Source organism: Pristiophorus japonicus, chromosome 18, assembly GCF_044704955.1.
Source record: "Pristiophorus japonicus isolate sPriJap1 chromosome 18, sPriJap1.hap1, whole genome shotgun sequence".
NCBI classification, from domain to species: Eukaryota; Metazoa; Chordata; class Chondrichthyes; family Pristiophoridae; genus Pristiophorus; species Pristiophorus japonicus.
The window spans coordinates 30,760,988-30,777,912 of record NC_091994.1 but is presented as its reverse complement, the minus strand read 5'-3'; the positions used below and the strand labels follow the sequence as shown (position 1 = coordinate 30,777,912).

General features: G+C 41.0%; 1 protein-coding gene across 1 annotated transcript in view; it reads right to left on the bottom strand.

Annotated features, from left to right (window-relative positions):
* Window positions 1-8,454: 8,454 nt before the first annotated feature.
* The window catches only part of LOC139229014 (mucin-16-like), a 110,509-nt gene continuing 102,038 nt past the window's right edge, over window positions 8,455-16,925 (bottom strand). The window contains exons 71-78 of the mRNA XM_070860678.1: window positions 16,154-16,314; window positions 15,986-16,053; window positions 12,739-12,908; window positions 12,130-12,302; window positions 11,831-11,898; window positions 10,930-11,090; window positions 10,259-10,371; window positions 8,455-9,935 (exon numbers count right to left, since the gene is read on the bottom strand). Coding sequence (XP_070716779.1) covers window positions 9,843-9,935; window positions 10,259-10,371; window positions 10,930-11,090; window positions 11,831-11,898; window positions 12,130-12,302; window positions 12,739-12,908; window positions 15,986-16,053; window positions 16,154-16,314 — 1,007 coding nt within the window. The 3' untranslated portion in view covers window positions 8,455-9,842. The remainder of the gene's footprint in view (window positions 9,936-10,258; window positions 10,372-10,929; window positions 11,091-11,830; window positions 11,899-12,129; window positions 12,303-12,738; window positions 12,909-15,985; window positions 16,054-16,153; window positions 16,315-16,925) is intronic.

Sequence of the window (16,925 nt, the reverse complement as noted above, 5' to 3'; positions counted from 1 at the left end):
CTTTTACGTTCCACATGTCTAACCAAAATATTAGGAAACAGCCTTACAGTGGTTATTGGCACATTGTACCACTTGGCACAGAACCAACATGCTTCACACCCAAATTTTCAGATTTAAGTGAGCCTTGCATTCATCTTTGTTGCGGACTCTGAGTCATCTGGGTCACCTGAGGCCTGCTGGCAGTTGCGGATTCGTGGGTTCTGCCCTGTACATTTCTGCTCGCAAACACAGTTCCAGTTAATTTATGAACATTGCTAGCACTTGTGTGCTGAGATTTGTTTGGTGTTATCACTGGTGGACATAAACGCCTGTGCTATCACAATGGTCTTACTGAGGGTCGGTGTCTCTACATTCAAAAGTTTTCGTAGGATGGTCTCGTGGCCAATGCCCAGTACAAAAAAGTCTCTGAGCATCTACTCCAGGTAGCCGTCAAACTCACATTGTCCTGCAAGTCGCCTTAGCTCGGTGACGTAGCTCGCCACTTCCTGACCTTCAGATCGCTGGCACGTGTAGAACAGATACCTCGCCATCAGCACGCTCTCCCTCGGGTTAAGATGCTCCCGAACCAGTGTACACAGCTCCTCATACGACTTATCTGTGGGTTTCACCGGAGCCAGAAGATTCTTCATGAGGCTGTAGGTCGGTGCCCCGCAGACTGTGAGGAGGACCGCTCTCCTTTTTGCAGCGCTTCCTTCTCCGTCCAGCTCATTGGCTACAAAGTACTGGTCTAGCCGTTCGATATAGGCTTCCCAGTCCTCACCCTCCGAGAACTTTTCAGGATGCCCACAGTTTGCTGCATCTTTGCGTTGGATTCGTATACTCGTAGCCAGTTATTGTGTTCCTAACACAGATGAGACCGCACACAGGGAGGTTAAAGTAACAGTGACCTCAGTCTTTATCATGACACTCCAGAGTGAGGAACAGGCCTTAGGGGCCGGCTTATATACAGTGCTCCCAAGGGATGCTGGGATCCCTTGGGACTTCAGGGGATGCGCTCCCTGATGGCAGAACATGGGAGTGCATGCTTTACAGATACACAACAGTAAGTACCCTGCAAAGAAAGGTAAGTTAAAGGTTTTTTAATAATTATTTTAAATTCTTTCATGACGATTAAGTTAAAAAGGGTGTTGAGAATGTTTTCTAAATTTTTATTTTTTGCTTCATTGAAAAAATATTTTTTGAGTTTTCCCTCTTCTCTCGGCTCAACCGCAGCCTCGGTCTAACTTTTGAGTACTTACTGTCCATCCTGGTAAGAACCGCCCATTTTGCCAAGTTTCGGGTTTAACCACCGAGAAACCGCCGAGAACCTACGTGCAAGATCTATTTTTTCCCTTTTTATGGAATTTTTCGCCAGTGTTATTTGAAGACTCTTAGTGATCTTTTTGAGCGGCAATCCGGCAGTTGGGGGCTTTAGGGAAAGTCTAGCCCTCAGCATGCACACCCCTCTGGGGCAGAGAGTTCCAAAGAATCACAACCCTCTGAGTGAAAAAATTCCTCCTCCATTGAACTCTCAACCTTCTGACTCAGAGCTGAGAGTGCTACCATCTGAGCCATTGGTTGGCATTATAACTACAAGCTACCGATAGTACAGAACTCAACTAGAAACTTGAACGTTTAACTAAATGGACAGATATCTAGAATAAAAATTGCTGGCTGCTTTTCCCATTGGTTACACTCACTTTATGCCCATTAATCAGGCACAACTGACCACAAAAATCTAACCTCTGGTGTTCACACGTTTGCAGGAGAAATACTACAGAAAGAATAATCGTCTTTTGGCCTAGAAACTAATAGCTGATGTCAACTGCACAGCCATAAGCAAAGCAATTAGAGTCAATTGTTGTTTCCCTACAGAGGATGAAATTTCAGAGGCACTGCTTAGTATGCCCCATAGTAATTGAAGTGTTACTGGTATACACTTTCAGGTTGCTGGCTGTTACACCCCTGTTATTCCCTTAAGACAGAAGCAGTGTGTAACTGAAATGCAGTATTCATGTCTATTTTGGCTTCTAATTATTGCTAGGCACATTCTGTGACTTCAGAGTCTGAGTGCAGGCAGATTTCAGAGAGCTTCCAAGAATCTCAAATTGACCAGTAAAGAGACATGGCTATAATCTTACAACATTGTTAGTTTCTCTCAGAACACTGTGCATGAAAACAGAAGAAACCACACCTCCAACATGTCTATCATGTTCAAAAAGTCCATTTACCATGATTATTATCAGGGTGAAACCTATATCTGAGAATGGGTGCGGAGACTTATTTTGACTTCTTCTATGAGCCAATGTTAGCACTGTAAGAGAAATTTGGCATTAGGATTCCAGCGGGACAAGGGTTAAAGTGCTGGTTCCTGCACCGACCCATAAGGAGGTAAAAGGCCTCTCTTCAGCAGTGTACCAAGGCTCCAGAAGTTATCAATTCAATAATATTCCGACAGGATACGATATGAGAACCTAAACAGACAGTGATAAGACCTTACGAAGAGGCTCGAGGCAGACTCATGGGCACCAAGGAAAATCAACAAATTCTGACCTAACGAAGTCATTCTAATCACGGCCTAAGGTGGTCAGGAGGGTCTTGGCCTATCAATCCAAAGTAGCACTGATAAGGTAGTCCAATTAGAGAAGTAGCACTGATAAGGTAGTCTAATTAGAGATCTAGGAAGGTCTTACCAGGGAACAGAGGGGTTTTTGAAATGTATAAAAGTTGTATGATTGTGCTGTTCGGAGAGCATCTCCACTCACAGGCGGCTGTGATGAGAGGTGTTCCCGGACGTTCGTAATAAAGATCATTATACCTTGCCATTCATCTCTGTCTGCTAACTCCGGGGGCTGTTATGCAGGTTGGGTCGAGCGTCGACCCTCTATATCAGGGGGCCCGCTTGAGGGAAAATAAACCTTCCCGTTCTCCCCTCAACATTTGGCGCTGCGAGCAGGGTACGGACTTCCCGAATGGAACAATGACCCAGCTGTTGGGGTGAGTATGTTTTAATTTACCACCTTCAAGTTAGAGCTGTGGCAGTGTAATCCGCAAGGGAAGGACATCTGTACAAAGAACCATTTGTAGCAGGTCCAGGAGGGATGGAGACGGAGGACAGGGACGATCTAGGGGTGGAAGGGGGTCAAAAGGTGCATCCTAAAATGCGCACGTGGAGGTAGCACGGCAGTGCGAGGGTACGACGCAAAGGAAGATATAGAGGAAGGTCTATTGACCCGAAGCGGTACGAGCGCACGGTGCAGGGACGAGACATATTGACCCAAAAGCGTGATGAGAAGACTTTTATTATGACGGCGTTCCTAATGATTTCAGCAGAATTCCTAATTTCTAAGCAAGTTTTGAAGGCACAAAGACTTAAAAAAAAATTTTTTCGGATGATTACGTGAAGTCACGTAATGACATCAGGCCTTCTTACAAACCTGTAAAGGAGTTAACCCTTTCCATTGACAGCTGTTTTATACTGGACATTATAAATTTGGATTTCTTAATAGAATAAAAAAGACTCACTTGATAGAGGAAATGGTCAGAATAAAAATAAAACAGAACTACCCTATGCAATAATACTCGCCTGATACAACTAAAAGAAAGATACTTAAACAAAACAAATTCAAGAGTTAAAAGCTAAGATAAATAAGCTGGAAGAGATTTTTTTAAAAACGGGACCAGATGGATAGTGCAGTGCGCAGCCATAACACCATCACCTATGGCAATAGAGCCAATGTACCCCACGGTGGGTAAGTGTAGTCCACAAACTCAACCTAACCCTTACCTCCGATTTCACAGAGTGACCTCGACATACATAGATAAAAGATGAGTAGACCAGAACCTAACACCTGGTGACGACCAGGCTATCTGTTTAAAATTTGCAGATAAAACACTCACCGAGATGGGACCGCAGCGGCTACTTCAACTCTGGAGACTCAGGATACTGGGAACCTTAAGGCCCACGCAAGCACTGGATATTGCAGACGGACTGCGAGAGATATAGCACATGCAGGAAAGACACAACTACATGAGATGGGGCTTTGTTTAATTTAACTGACGAAATATGCATCCCAGCAGCCAAGGTCTGGAGCGAGGACAGAACTTATTTTAACGCATGGCTATGTATAGTGTATTAAGTAAGGTTGTAATGCAGCAGGCTGCCGATTCCATGGGCACCAGTAGATTCCGAGGACAGGAGCAAGTTCATAGGACCAAAAGGGGAAGGGCGCAGAAATCCAACTGGATGGAATTTCAGTTCGAGAAGCTCATGCCTGGGCAGACGAAGCTGCAAATCAAGCAGCCAAATCCACCCCGCAAGAAACAGAAGGGTGGGAACAGAACGGAGCAAAAAGAGGCTTGGGACCCCAGGATGTTTAGGAAAACTAGCCAATGGGATAAAATGAAGACCAAGGGAGGTCTCTGGAATATAAGGTGTATGTCCTGAAGCGTGACACGGTTATAACACGGAGAAGCCGGTATTGATCATGCGCAGCGCAAACAAGAAGGAATACAACCTAAAAAGAGGGGCGGATGGAGTGTGGAGGAAAGATGACAATAAAGGTCCGGCTGAGACACCAAACACGCCAAAGGGACCCTGGGAAGCCCTACCACTGCCCCGACAACCACCCTGGGGACAACAAATCTTCCCAGCACAACCACGCAAGTCCCCCCATAAGCCCGTCCATAAAGACTGGAGCCAAAGGGGGGCTAGTAATAAAAGAATCTAAAGAAAGGATATAAATGCGTCAGCGACTACTTATTCTTCCTAACTTCTGTGGGAATGAAACTATAAGTCTATACCAGAACCTGACACAACGGATCCTCGTAGGCCCAGAATCCACTACCCTGAGATTTAATGTCAGAAAGGGAACAGGACAAGGTCGAACAAAAAGGGGAATACTGGAAACACTAGGCATGGGTTATGCAGCAGGGGTTACGACGATGAATTCCATAGACCTGTATGAAATAGACAGGTTAACAACTTAATGTAAATCTTGAGGGGTTTACTGGGGAGGGACATGGATAACCAAGCCCTACAAGCACGGTTGGGAGATGGTGCGGAAGGGGAACTGTTACAGGTGGCCCATACATTACAGAAGCATGCCAAGACAATAAATTTGATCCACACAATGGGGAACGACATAAGTAAACGATTACAAGCTGAGATAGTTTGCTCCGGGTATGGGGCCTGGATTAAGTGAAGTACAACATAACTTGGAGCAACTCCAGAATGGGGACATACCAGATTGGATCCCGAACAGCATACTTAACAATTGGACTCTAGATAAAAAAATGAATGACAAATGCGAGGTACAAAGGAATAGTCACGCATGGGTGCCAAATTTCAGGTGTATTACTGGGCGGATGAATATGATCGGATTTGTGTGGTCCATACCAAAGTATGATGTACCAAATCGATAATATCAGTGAAGTAAGAAACCAAACTCGGTTGCGTTACCATCAGCCTGCCAGACGGGTGATTAAAATTAAATTAGTATGAAAGGCATTGACATAACTGATTGCTATAAAAATAATCAAGTGGTTTTATGTCGAGGTGCGCCACGAATGACAAATGATGATTGCAGATTGCACCAAACAAACGGATGCATGTTGAGTATCACTCCTCTCGAACACGATTCCGAAACAATCGCTGCTCCACAAGAGAATGGAGATTTGGTGCGTGAGCACAGGAGCAGCCAACCCGACGATAAAGACCAGGGGAGGAATCACCCCCTGTGCCATAACCAACCCTAACTCCTGTTTCAGGTCCATGGGAAAAATAGACATAAATGGATACCACATACTTCCCGAGACAATGGAAATTATCCACGGAACGGTCATGGATACCCTCCGAGAGGGGTATAAGGAGGCGGTATGGGAACTGCAAGGCACCGGAATTAAATGAGGAATAATTACGTTTGGTGCAAGGAATCCAGAATCAAAGACGACAGTATTTCCAGCTGATGGAAGAAGTAGACAACCTACAGAGAGACACTAACGCGATGCTGGCTGATCAGCTCTGGTACTCAAAGCTGTGGGACATTGGACTTGATATTCAAATTCACCCATGGATAAGAATATCACATGTACTTGTAGTAATACAGGGCCTGGTTCTGATGGTCATGATGGGATTAACATGTGCACGAATTAAACAGGCCAAACGATACGTCAGGGCACAAACTATGATTAAGGCCATAAGGGATGAAAATTTAAGCAGTCCTACAGGAAGTACTTACCTTATATAACTCTGCGGGAAAGGTCTCAGGAGGTCCCGAAGCTTGGGAGATGGCCACCAGGTGAACGAACCCATCTGGAACTTGCCTACAGGGAGATAGTTATCGGGAAATATGGCCAGCTTGGTGTTTAGCCAAGGGCCAAAAGGGGGGAATTGTAAGAGAAATTTGGCATTAGGGGTACCAGCGGGACAAGGGTTAAAGTGCTGTTTCCTGCACCGACCCATAAGGAGGTAAAAGGCCTCTCTTCGGCCTTGTACCAAGGCTCCAGAAGTTATCAATTCAATAATATTCCGACAGGATACGATATGAGAACCTAAACAGACATTGATAAGACCTTGCGAAGAGGCTCGAGGCAGACTCATGGGCACCAAGGAGAATCAACAAATTCTGACCTAATGAAGTCATTCTAGTCACGGCCTAAGGTGGTCACGAGGGTCTTGGCCTGTCAATCCAAAGTAGCACTGATAAGGTAGTCCAATTAGAGAAGTAGCACTGATAAGATAGTCCAATTAGAGATCTAGGGAGGTCTTACCAGGGAACAGAGGGGTATTTGAAATGTATAAAAGTTGTATGATTGTGCTGTTCGGAGAGCATCTCCATTCACAGGCGGCTGTGATGAGAGGTGTTCCCGGACGTTCGTAATAAAGATCGTTATACCTTGCCATTCGTCTCTGTCTGCTAACTCCGGGGGCTGTTACGCGGGTTGGGGCGAGCATCGACCCTCTATATCAGGGGGCCCGCTCGTGGGAAAAGAAGCCTTCCCGTTCTCCCCTCAACAGCACTATAGCCTCTCATTTGTCTTCACAATATCTCACTATTAGTGGCCATTAGGCAGTTGCGGAAGGTAGACCTCAGTCCCAATTAGGTCACCTCTGGTAGTGGGGCCTCTAACTCTTCAGCATCGAGGGGCGCAGTGTTGCCCACATGTTTTCAATATGCCATTGTGAAAAATTAAACAATTTTTCTGTCCCCACAACTTTTCCCTTAATGATGAGCTGCAGATCTTTAAGGGCGGCTGCCTCACCAAATTTAAAGCCTCCCAATCAAGTGTACTACAGACCAAGCACTTTGGGCAAGCTATTCAGGTGCACCTGTGCCATCAGCCAGCTCAACCTCAATTTTTGGCTCTCGTGAAATTTTAGCTATAAGGTAATTTGGGGTCGCTGCACTGTTTAGAACAGGGGAGATCTCCCAACGTCCTGGCCAACATTTCTCCCTCAACCAAGATCACATTAAAAAAACACAACAGCTTTTCTCGCCATTTATATAATTGCTGTTTGTGGGATCTTGTGCACAAGTTGCCTGCTGCGTTTCCCTAAAACAGCAGCTACACTTCAAAAGTACTTCATTGGCTATGAAGTACCTTGGGCTGCCCTGAGCTTGTGAAAGATGCTATATAAATGCAAGTTCTTTCTTTAAAGAAGTTCTACAAATTGTAAACGTCGCAATAAATATGAGTCACTAATCATTTTTGCAGGAAAATTTCAGAAATCGGAAAAGTCATTACCATCACCTGGGAAGATGTCAGCATGTAGCACAGTTGGGACGAAGACTTGGTGTAATGGATCTGCAGTCATTGTTCCTCTGCACTGCACTCCAAATATCAGTGCACATGGCACACTATGCCCTATTACCTGTTGCTCAGATATAGGGCCAATTTGCATGTGGGTAATGTGTAGTTCCTCAGTGCAAAGTGAAGGAAAAACGTGTGCAGACTTTGCATTAGCAGGAACTGATCGGATCTGATCGGAGGGAGATTGCTTGTGCCTGGTGCAGGCATAAGAATTGTAATGGCATTTGAATGGCACTGGAGGGATGCCCTTTTAGAGAAGTGCCCAGAAGAAGCAGGTGGTCAGCTTTGTCCTAGTCCTAAATTGGAGTATCTATTGGGGCTGGTGGCATCATCAGTTCCTTTTCCTGTCTACAATAGAAGACCAACAGAGCTGGAGGCATTATTTCTGCTTCAGTCATTGGTCATCACCATTGTTGCAGGGCTCACAAACCTGCCTTAACAGTTGGATTTCTGTCTGCTCTAATTATCAGCGAAGGCCCTTGTGAGGGGAGGGCCTGCACTGAGTGTAAGGGGGAGGCAAGTTGGGCTTTTTTATTTATTCTGATTACTATCAATTTGATTGAAGAATATGTGTAATTCTAAAATAGATTATAATATTAGCATATAATGATGCTGTTAAAAAATTAAACACAAAGTGGTGAATTGATAAAAAGCGTAGTTTATTCTTGGGTTTCATTATGTGATATGGCTTACAAAAATAGAGAGCTTTGTAAATGTTGAGCACCCAGAAAAATAAGGTTAATATAAATACTTTGATCTATTGTTTATATCATCTAAATTATTTTAAAATAGTTTGCTTTTATAAATATGTAACTATCAGAACACAACATTAATAGCAATTATCAAAGTGCATATCCTTGAGGTTTGTGTATAGATTATACGGCCAAACATTGAGATATTACAGAAGACGTCTGGCCGGTGACAATAAGTTACTGCAACCGATTCACACGAGAAACACCCATGAGTCAGAAACACTCAACTGTTTGTAACTTTTGACAGCAGCTTGTTTAACTTCAAGAATACCTGAGCATTCTGTCATCAATGATAAGTCTGCTTATTCCTTGTGTGCCATATTTCAAGTAGAATCTTAAATGTATCCCTGAGGAATGTAGAACATCTGAAGTGTATAATCCTTTATTGGAATATGACTCAAAAGGAAGGTGAAGTGTGCAATCACAGCATTACAATAAAACACCTCAGTCGATTACTTCCCAATTATTAAGCTAGCTTACACTGTCAATCAAAAGTACAAAAAGATCTGCAAATTCCAGAGAAGTCGTTGAAATGTGCAATATATCTAATTTAGTTGCACAAGCTTCTAGTATTATTCATCACTACGTTGATAATTTCTTAAAATATATAACTAAGTGAAATCATACATTTTGCCTGATATTTATAACAATCATTATTTCCATTTTATTATGCTTTTTCTCATTAGTGCTTTTGGGCAGAAGAATTTAGCTTTCAGTGGCAAGCCCAATTGTGAGCCCAATATTGTGGGTCCCACTTGTATTCTGTGTTTCTGCTGCTGAGGGGATGGTGTCCTGCTTTGAAGGCCATTGCTCTATTTGGCCAGCTTCCAGGAGGTTTGCCACAGTCACAATATCCATATCTGATTTTTCAGATGAATGAAGAATTTTAGAGAAAATGGACCCATTTCTAGGAAGGCTGCATTCCTTAGAGCAGCTGTAAGAAAACTGGCCTTTCAGAATCTGGTGCCCTTACATTTGCCTTCCTGAAAGCTCTGTATGCCCGCGTCATGCAAGAAATCCTGCGGGTTTGCACCTCAGAATCCCCTCTGTCTGCCTCTATCACACCCAAAAGCCCCACCAAGTATCATAGGTTTACAGGCCAACATGCCTTTGCATATCTAATAATCAAAGGATATGTAAAAATAATTGAAGTTTTTACTATAGTGCATTTATTTCAGTTTCAAGATAGCTCTAGTCTTAGTTTAATTCAGTTTAACTAAATAATTGTAGTAATGCACTTTCTTCTACTTTAAGCAATCTGTAATCTGCATGATTGTTATTTATTATTAATATTTCTTATCAGTAATATTTGTGATGTGGATAGTAGTCTCCAGCAGGGTTTTGCAATGTGTTGTAGGATCCATGATACTTCTTTTTCAAACATAATGCAACCTGAAAGATTAAAATGTTCTATTAGTAATCATTACCAGAATACCAGAAATTGCTATTTGTTATGTAACACTATATAAGCTCTATAACTAAAATTCTGTTACATTATCTGAATGTACTAATCTGAACAGCTGCCTCTCCCAATCTACGGAGTATGGCTCAGTTTTCTATTCAGTTTGCTTTGTTAAATAAAGGTTATCGTAGTCTATTCTGCAGGTTGCACTTTTAAAATTGAATAGCTGAAGGGCAATTTACTGTGACACACAATCTATATGCATTTTGCTGCTAGTGTTCATGGAGTTTTGTTAAAAGTCAGATGTACTTACCAATAAACATAAGAGGGAGAGCAGAAATAGAATGAGCAGAATGCCCAGCACGATGAGTATGATTCCCCAATATGGTATTTCTACTTTGCCAGTAGAGACGGGTGCTTTAGCTTCTACATTAAATAAATATAGAACAATTAAGTGAACTCTAATTGAATATTTTTGTAATTATTAATCGTAATTCAACATTTCATCTATTTTTCAGCAATCATGTTGGTTATGACATTATTATGAAAATTCTTTTCAAAAGTTGTTGACAGACTTTACATTTATAGTAAATAACCGACTTTATCAAGCAAATGTTTTTTGCTAATTCCCTCAAGCCCAAAATCTGCAAAGTTAAAAAAAATTGCTATCACCAAGTATCGCTGGAAAGCTTTTTCAGAATCTCAGCCTTGGCGAACAAATGTGTCTTTACAGAGAATCTATAATCACCACCTTTGTGATAAGTTGTGTAACTCATTAATAGGGGACGAACTTGAGATTTGACCAACTTGTCAGGAACTAAACAATCCTGCCCAAAACCACTGTGTGACGCACCCCCTCTCCTCCAAAGATGAATCATTTCTGTCTTGCAGAATAACCTGCCAGCCCAGATTCACATTAATTCCTGATCAACAGGGAACGATGGAAATCTTTAGAAATAAATGCAATTAAAGTTGATACTTTACCCACTGACAAACTGGTATTTCGAAGCTGGTAGACGTTTGCAAGCAAGTTTGTTCCATTTGTTCCAATGGCAAATTCTGTTCTGACTTTTTCTGCCGTCACTGGTTCATTTGCAGCATTTGGGCTAAAGTAGCACCTGCAGGTACATTTAACGGATCCAATTCTATTGGGAAGAAAGGAGGAGAAATTATTTGTTTGTAGAAGGAAACCATTCATAACTTACATGACCTGAGTAACTTGAGCACACATATAATGCCCTAATGTAGTATTTAAGATTCAGTGGTCCAGTATGTATTACAAATATCTACATATCAAGTTAAGTTTGATTCAAAGTATCTTATCAAGACTATTTCAATATTTGTACATGTGCAGCAAATATGGTAATAGTTTGTCTGTAATTTTCACTGCATCATTATGTAATGTACCCTAGAGACATTCAGGATTCCACAACACACTGCAGCACAGTCTGAGGACAATTCTGCGACTAATTTTCATATCTGTTTCAGCTCACAGAGCGTGATGACTCAGAAAACTCTCTTAAGGTCTGTAATTCTGGGTATGCACCCCTTTTATGTAGATGTATATTTGCAGAGGTCCTGAAGTTGGGTACAGGGCTTTTGTATTAACTTAAAATGAAAAACAAAAGGCAAATATTTGATATCTGAACTGAAACAGGTACCAGGCATTTATCAGCAATATCTGACTAAGGAATTGTTCAACTACAAGTTGTCAGTATGTAATAATATCTATGGTTAAATTTAGCTCCAGGCACAAGTTTGAAAATAGTATTAATAAACATAACACACTACATCACAAACCAGATCTGGAATCTACTACATCAATTGTAGGTAATTTCTTTGTTTTATCTCAACAGTACCTAACATGCAAAATAAACCCTCTTACCTCAGTCCTGTAACTTTACAGGTGCGGTAGCTGTCCTTTAAAGGGCTGTCAATATACAACATCGTGAGCTGCAAAAGATAACAATTGTAAGTACAGATTGCACACTTTTCAAGAAATATGAAATAAATCTAACTGAAAATGTTGAAACATACATTCATAAAATAGATTTTTAACAAAAATGCACACATTAAGAATTGAAAAACTATTCGCTTGGACAATGTACGTGTAACTAATTGAGGCATCTGGTCTTCTGCACAACAGGCTTAAATTTCAAGCAGTAACTGGAAAATGGTCCTTACCATTTGGGTAACATTGGCAACTATGCTTTGATATTCAGGGGAATTTGGGTCGTTCAGTGCTTCAATAAAATTTCTGTTTATTATTGTGAAGTTAAGTTCAAATGACAAGTCTCCTTCTCGGACTGCAGGTACAGATACAGTTGGTGTTGCAGTTGGTTCCAATTCTTGATAACCTGAAATTAAGATGAAATATGTAAATATATTGCCCAGGGTGTCAGTGATAATATCACTTATTATTGAATATCTTAAGTGCACCAGTTTCAAGATTACAAAAAGATTCACAATTAGGTTATTTTTTTGCTGAAAGTGGGAAGCTGATTGTCTTACCATTTTCTAGGAGTTATCTATATTGAACCCTTTATTACCTCCGCTCTCGTGATCAGCATCCTGACTATCCATTAAAACCTTGTGGATAATTGGAGCTCAGCAGGAGTCAGGGCTGCCACCATATTCTTTTTGTCACACTGAGAGCTTTGGAGCTTGCATGGTTTCTAACTACAGAAAACTATTTGGGTCCAACCTAATTTTAGGTTTAAGCTGTGAAAGGTTTGCAATATAGTAGTGGTTTGCTATTCAAGTTAATATCATGTAATTTGAATCACTACATACCATTTACATAGAGGCTGTTTTTGTCCAGTGAATATCCTCCTAATGCAGTGATTTTCTCAGTGTTGCCTCTGAACTCATTGTAAGCAGTGACTTTATCAACCCCTTGAACAGTGGGATCATTTTTAAAAGAACAGAGTGTTTCAACTTTAGTATTGCCTTGATTAGCAGGACTGTGGAAGGAAAAGGAAGATAGAATTTGTAAAAATAATTACAAAATACACTGATTACATCAACATGAAACTATTCATATTTCTAGACATTTTGCATTCATAGTACATATGGATGATCTTTTGTAAAGGAACTAAGATTTTTTTTACGATTACAGTATAATGCTGCAATAAAATATAGATTGATAGAAATCTGGGCTGTTGAAGTAGACAATGGCTACTTTGATTTTTCATTCGCAATAGAATATAAAATGCAAATTGCAATGATGAAATGATCTTCTGAGCTAGAACTGGGAAAACAAGCATCTGGCAGAAGGCAAGATACTGAAAATGAAAGCATCATTTGCATTCGCAGTCTTTTTACAACTGATTTTCTTCTGGTTAAATATTAAGTAAGAGTTTTGAACAAATTATTTTTTTATATGCTGGCCCGTATTTGTCGGGACCTGTCCTGCAAGTTCTGGTTTTCCACATGCAATGCGATACACATGGACGAAAATCCCGAGCTTGCGATCTGTCAAGTTTCACCTGGGCTATTTGCCTAGCCACTGCCCATCGAATACCCGCCAAGCACATACGCCTGGTAAAAGCAGGTTTAATGCCTTATTTAACCAGTGTAAGGGTTTAAATAAATATTTTTAAAACTTTTTTTTAATGATTTAAACATTCACTTACATTTAAAATTCATTTAGGTCAATTTTATACTGGTAAAAAATGTTTAAATTTATTTTTTTAAATATTTTTTTATTCTAAATGTTTAATTAAATGGTATTTTAATTAATTTTGAATCAGTGATCATTTATTTTTATTTCAGTGTTGTGAAATTGTATTTATTTAGATGAATTCTATTATGCTTATGGGGTTTCCGTACGTAAATGGAATCCCCAAAAGCATAATGGGAATTTCCCTTTGTCGTTAGTTGGTCTGGGCCACGTGATCCCAGGGACGCTTGTGAACCGCATGCGACCTGGGATGTGTGGGGTTTACGCAGGCAGGCCCGAGACTGCAAGAATCTGAAGCTCCGGAGGCAACAGGTAAGTGCATACTCTTCTTGCGGTTCGGAGGCGTTTGTCTATGGCAAGACTCTGACCGCAATTTCCAGGCCATTAAAATTTGTAGGCAGCAAGAGGCAAGTTGCTTTTTAAATATTTTCCTGACACTGGCTTAAAGATTCTCTCCAAAGATTATGGCCATGAAAATCCACAGTCATAAGACCTTCCACTCACCCCTAGAAGGCCCTCGATGCAAGGGGCGTGGCTAGGCAGGGTCTCTCTAAGTTGGGAGATCCTACTCCCTGGCTCTCATTTGGGACCTGTTGTATCATCAGCACAGCACACTGGTTTCACCCAGACCTACCTCGCTGATCCCAATGTAAGTAATTTGTAAAGCAGTGCCAGACACGTGGGCCCACCAGTGCCAGAATTGGCTACTTTCCTACGGGGACCCAGCAACAACCCCACGCTCCTCCTGCAACCATCCCACGCTCCCCCTATTGGCGAACTTCTGTGGTTATATCAGGCATCTTTGGTGGGATGTTGAGGCCAGCCCAGGAGCCCCATCACCACAAATTTTACGGGGAGCCAGCTAAAGAATTCAGTGGCGGGCATTACTGTCATAATCATGGCCCCATGGATTTTCAGGGCCTATATTTTTTACTAGATGGATGCATCATACATGTAGTTACCGATGTTGCAGTTGTCATTCTAACAGTAACACTTTTATGTTGAAGGAAGATTTCTTGCTGAGGAGACCGAGTAGCAGATCAACAGTTCATCAATTTCACCAAACTTATCTCTTGCGAGGTTTCTATGGCACAGTTCACGTTATGATCGCGGTATGATTTATACTATATACTAAGAGTTCACATCTCGGTATGATTTACACTATATACTGAGAGTGGAGGGCAAATTACCAAAATTTATTTTCTAAATACCTTTACATGATGGCAGCATCTGATTATTATTTTTAGTAAGAAAATTGAAACATTTAATGAACTGAAATAAGCAAAACTTTTAATTATAGGAAATCACTTTGCCGAACACCTCCATTCTGTGGAGTGCATCTCCAAGAGTCCTGTCCCATATCATTTCAGTTCCCCCTCTGCCATTGGCCTTCTACACAGTTCTATTAAAGCTCAAAGTAAACTCGAGGACCAGCACTTTATCTTCCTGTTGGACATTTTTCAGCCCTTTGGCCTCAATATTGGCTTTAATAACTTCAGAATGTAATAAATATACCTCTTACTTTCATGTTCACTGCAACTTGGAAATGTCTTTATTTTTTTTTCATTTCTCTCATTGTACCTCTTACTGTCTCATGTTAATGATGTTTCAGCCATTTAACCATCTTTTGTTTCCAACTTAAGCACCTTTCAAGTCATTCTATTTCATCTTGCGCGTGTTTCTGTATTTCTTTAAATGCTGTTCATCTGTAATAGCTTCCAGTTCTGACAAAGGGTCCTCACGTTAATGATGAACTTATTTGTGCTTTCTACAGGTATGGACTAACCTGGAAACTGTTAAGCATTTTCTTTTTAAAACAACAACAACTTGTATTTATATAGCGCCTTTAACATAGTGAAAATCCGAAGGTGCCTCACAGGAGTATTGAATTTGGCACCGAGCCGCACAAGTAGAAATTAGCATAGGTGACCAAAAGCTTGGTCAAAGAGGTAGGTTTTAAGGAGCGTCTTGAAGGAGGAAAGAGAGGTAGAGAGGCGGAGAGATTTAGGCAGGGAGTTCCACAGCTTGGGGCCGAGGTAACAGAAGGCAGGGCCTCCAATGGTTGAGCGATTATAATCAGGGATGCTCAAGAAGGCAGAATTAGAGGAGCACAGACATCTCGGAGGGTGGGGGGGTGGATGTTATGGGGCTGGAGGAGATTACAGAGAAAGGGAGGGGCAAAGCAATGGAAGGATTTGAAAATAAGGATGAGAATTTTGAAGTCGAGGTGTTGCTTAACCGGAAGCCAATGTAGAAACAAATTAAGATATTTATTAAAGGCATCACTGTCCTCAAAATATCTTTCTTCAGAAATATTTTGATGCAGACAATGAGGCAGTCAATAGGAATTAGTCTTACCTGAAAGATATAAGTTTACAATTGGAGAATGTTTTCTTTATCTTGCTGTTGCTGTAAAGATTGTTGAGCTGCAAAAAATGCACAGTAAATGTTTTAGAGAGAGGAGTACACCATCAATACATTCTGATTGATATCAATCAATAATACATGCTTCCACTGTAGACTTACCGAATTAATAACATTGTTTGATGTAGTTGTATACTCAGGGTAATTGAGATTTTGTAAATCTGGTGTGAATGTCAGATTAGTTATAGTAAAAGTGACATTAAACTCAATGGGTCTTGTCTCTTTATTCGGTAGATGTGTCACTATCACAATGGGTGCTTCAGCTATAAGCAAAGAATAAATAATTACACTGGGAATGCAACAGACTGTAATGAAACACTTCCTAACTTTACCAATTACACATGAAATAAACAGCTGTGTGCCGAAACTCAGATCTTTCCCATTGGCACCAGACTAACATCATTAGTGACTGTACTGCACTTATAATTAGCCTCTGAGTTTGCAATATTTCACACCATCTTGCATTATAAGATCATCTTGTTTCATCCAGGGGCATAATTTTGTGTGGCTACGCAAAAAATAAAAGCAAGATCACAAAAACAAGACTGCCAAGTATAAAAAAGCAATTGGTCTGCACAGATGGCATTCATCAGCTCCCAACTCCTGATACTACTTCAAAAACTCCCTCCCAGGATTATATTTGTAGCTGATTACTAAACAATTCGATATTTCAGCAGTAGTTGACCAGCTCTGAACAGCAGAATGCATCCCTAATAAGGTGGGTGTATTTTATTATCTATAAACACTGATCAGTAAAGAGATAGCTGTATTGTTACTCATTATAATGAAACAATAGTCCGAGTTTTGCGGTCAGCGGTGAAGGGACGGTGCTCACTGCTGACCTCGAATAAAAGCTGCCAGAAAGATTTAGTGG